This window comes from Fonticula alba (genome assembly GCF_000388065.1).
Source record: "Fonticula alba strain ATCC 38817 unplaced genomic scaffold supercont2.3, whole genome shotgun sequence".
Lineage (NCBI taxonomy): Eukaryota > Rotosphaerida > Fonticulaceae > Fonticula > Fonticula alba.
Window position 1 is genome coordinate 3,354,092 of NW_009242973.1, and position 3,642 is coordinate 3,357,733.

The 3,642-nt window shown below is 69.6% G+C and overlaps 1 protein-coding gene across 1 annotated transcript; it reads right to left on the reverse strand.

Moving 5' to 3' along the window:
* Nucleotides 1-594: 594 nt before the first annotated feature.
* Nucleotides 595-2,814, reverse strand: H696_02496 (hypothetical protein; the record flags this gene model as incomplete). Its single annotated transcript, XM_009496404.1, has 1 exon — nt 595-2,814. One exon carries the CDS (start codon nt 2,812-2,814, stop codon nt 595-597), a length of 2,220 nt encoding a protein of 739 aa, XP_009494679.1.
* Between the last annotated feature and the right edge of the window lie 828 nt (nt 2,815-3,642).

Genomic DNA, 3,642 nt, shown 5'->3' on the forward strand with positions numbered 1-3,642 from the left:
CCCCCCTCTCTCTCTCTCTCTCTCTCGCTCTCCCCTTCCCGCTGGCCGCCTGCAGAGGGTGACCCCGTCCTTGTTTTTGCGGTGCTCCCCCATATGCGCGTGCCCCTCGCGCCTTGTGCCTACCCCCCTCCCGTCACCTCGGAGAGCATACACAAAGCTCCGCATATACATATACAGCCAAGTCAGTGTGCCCTCCTCCCCTGTCACCGTTACCGCCGCCACCGCCGCCACCGCCACATATGCAGTGCTTTCTCTCTGTGAAGCGGCGGCTAGGTTCCCCTCCTCCCCCCCCCCCCCCCCAGACAGACGCATGTCCCCTTCACCCGGCGTGCTCGCGTCTGTTCCTGTGTAATACCAATACATCCAAAATCCCTCTTGCCCCCATCCCCCCCTCTCCCTCTCTTCCTCCCTCTCATTTTTGTCCCAACACATCGCGTGCGACTGGCCCCAAAGATCAGAGAGACACGGCGAGAGACCGGGGAAGCAAAGGCAGGCCCCTCCCCCCCCCCCCCCCCCCCCCCCGAATGTGTGTCGCCTATGTATTGGTGCGTGGGACGACCAGCAAAGCAGCCCCCCCCCCCACAGCTCCGACTTTCAACCAACGCCACCGACATAGCGATCTTTGCCATGGGATTGGGTCGGCGTGTCCACATACCCCGGGATTTTGGCGTTGTTCGGCTGGCCGAATCTGCTGTAGGGGAACTTCGTTTCAAAGAGGCCGTTCACCTCGTAGCTCTGCTCGACGCCCTCCAAGTGGAAGGTGTTCCAATTCGGGTTGAAGTAGTCCAGATAGGTGATGCGGGCCGTCTGACCGAGGATTCCGTGCGGCTCGGTCTCCGGCTTCAGCAGCAGCGTCACATGGATGTTGATGTATGCCGGCCGGACCGGCACCCCGGGAGCGCCCCACGCCGGGGCCGCCTCGGCCACCCCCCTCGGCCCGTCTGCCCCTTCGCCGTCTGCCCCTTCGGCGGTCTCTTCCTCCTCTCGGTCACCGGCCGGGGGCGGTGGTGCCGGTGTGAGCATGAACCCGGGCAGCCGGTCCAGCGGCGGATCACCGAAGTCCTGGTCCTCCTCGAAGGGGTCCGAGTGGAGGATATCCTCCGGCAGGTCGCTATAGGGGGGCGGTTGCTGGAAGCCGCCGTCGCCGCCGCCGCCGTCGCCGCCGCGACCGTCCGGCCCTCGGCCCGGCTCCTCGAGCCATGTCAGGTCCATGCGCTCGCCGAAGGGGTCATCGTCGGTGTCCGCTTGGGAGGGCAGCGGGTGCAGTTGCTCCGACAGCAGGGGGGCATGTTGCTGGCTGCCGGCGGGGTCTTGGCGGCTGCTGGTGTCAGGTGGCAGCTCGGCCGCCATCGGGCCGAGGCCATAGTTCCGCGTGGATGCGGCCACCAGGTCGGCCCACTCGGCCTCGGTGAAGCCCTGGTCCCGGCGCTCGGGCTGGTCCTGGGCAACCGACCGACTGAGCCAAGTGATGGGGTTCTGCGGGATGACCCGGGCCACGACATTCCAGCTGTAGGCACGCAGCTTCACCTGCAGGGTCCCGGGTCCCGGGCCCACCAGCTGGTAGGCCAGGGTGATGAAGATGCTAAAGGTGTGGCGGCGCTCCTTGCGCGTGGCGATGAACACCTGCTGCTCCACCATGATGGCCCCCTCGGGCAGGATGTCGAAGCCAATGAGGATGGGCGGGCGCCCGGGCGAGGGGTTCGGAATGACGGCCCCCAGCCGGCCGATGTAGGTCCCCCGCGAGCCGGGCAGCGAGATGAACCGGGCATTCAGGCTGAACAGGGAGTCGGTGATGATGTTGTACACCCCGCCGGGCCTGCCCAGGAAGTAGTATGTCCCGGTGCGGCCGAAGCCCCGGACCTCCGGGTCGTGGGCTACCGTCCCGGAGTAGGGCTCTCGCTGGGCATGGCACTCGTTGGAGCTTCGGCAGAGGAACCGAACCACGGCGGCCAGCTCGGAGTCGGTCAGCTGGCCGGCTGCATGGGCCAGCTCCGGCTCGTGTTGGCTGTGCTGGGAATCCCTGCCGTGGCCTGGGAGATGGACCGAATGCCGGTCATGGGCGGCCCGCGCCCGGCCGGCCAGCGCTAGCACATCCCCGAGGCAGGCAAACAGCGGATACCCGGAGGCATAGCAGACCGATGCCCGGGGGGCCAGCGAAAAGGTCGGTGCCTCGGGATTCGTCACGTCCCGCTGGAGGAGCTCCCCGACCAGGCCACGCCGGGCCATGGTCCGGCAGTAGCGCAGCCGCGCGAAGCACATTACTCGCGTATCGGGCCCGGGGCATTGGCAGGCCGCCCGCGAGGTGGTCCCCATGGCTGACAGGGCTTCGAACACCGGGGGCGCGACCGGCCGAGCGGGCTGCACCGGCGCTCCGGCCGTGGCCGGCGTCCAGGCCCACACGGCAAGAAGCACCGCCAGGAAGAGGATCCACCTGGGCGGCGAGCTGTCAGCAGCACGACCAGGCCTCTCGAGCCCGGGCGGCGATCGTCCGGCAGCAGGGCCACCGGGGGCCGGGCTCGGGCGCCGGGGCCATGGGCCCTTCGGATCGCCTGGGGCCCCGGCGGCCAGCGTCACCAGCACCGGCACCTCGGGCGGCCGCGTGGCAGCCCCAGTCCCGGCATGGCGGCCGGCGGGCAGCCCGGCGGGGGGCGGTGGCCCCGGTGCCGGCGATGGGAGCCGCCCTGGCAGCCCGACCAGCCGACAGTCGGAGGTCGGGTCGTCACGCCGCGCGGCCGGATCCGTGACAGTGCGCTGCAGGTGGGCCGGCCGGTGGATTTCCAGATCCGGCAAGCCCACGCCAAGCTGACGGTGCATGGTTACCAGTGGGCCGGAGTGCACCGCTACCAGGGGGGGGGCAGGAGCGCGGCGACTTGCAGCCCGGTGCAATGGGACTCACAGGGTGAGAAATTGCCAAGGGGGGAGGGTTACGGTGCTGGCGCCGGGTCTGGCCACCGAGGGCCAAGGACAGGCCGGAGCGATGTCACAGGGCAGGGCGCTGCCGGCTATGGGGTGTCACAAGCGGCAGGCATCAAAAGATGGTGCAGGGGAAAGCAAGCGCGAGGTCCCCGAACAAAGCAGGGTCCCGAAAAGGCGGAGCGGCGGCAGGCGGAGAAGGGGCTCGGGCTCTGGAGGAGGGAGGAGGGGGGGGGGGAGGGGGGCAAACACAGGGAGAGGGTGAGCCCTCGGTGGTCGGGGAGCCGCGGCCTGGGGGCCTCTAATAAGGCCGCCCGCGGCGTCGGCAATACCCCGCTGCCGCCCCCCTGGTCGGGCCTGATAGGCGTAGCTGGCGCCATCAGCCCCCCTCCCGATCTTGGAGGGGCCCAGCGGGGGCCAACAGGACCAGGAAATGCCGCCCACCCGACTGTGGGTGTAGAGAGGGAGGGGCCTGGGCAACAACAGCCCGGACCGCGATCCGGTTCCACGGGCCAAAGTCCATATGTGCCGGTCCCCCTGCCCCGGCCCAGGGCCCCCGGCCCGGACGGAGACCGTGGTTGCGGTCATGGGCGCGTGGCCAAGTGCCCACGCTCTGGAGACTGTGGACTATGCGGCGGCTCCGTGCCCACGGACGGGTTTGCCAATCATTTGGCCGGGGGCGGGCGCGGAGCATGTCGCGCTGGCCCCCCCCCCCCCCCCCCCCCCCCC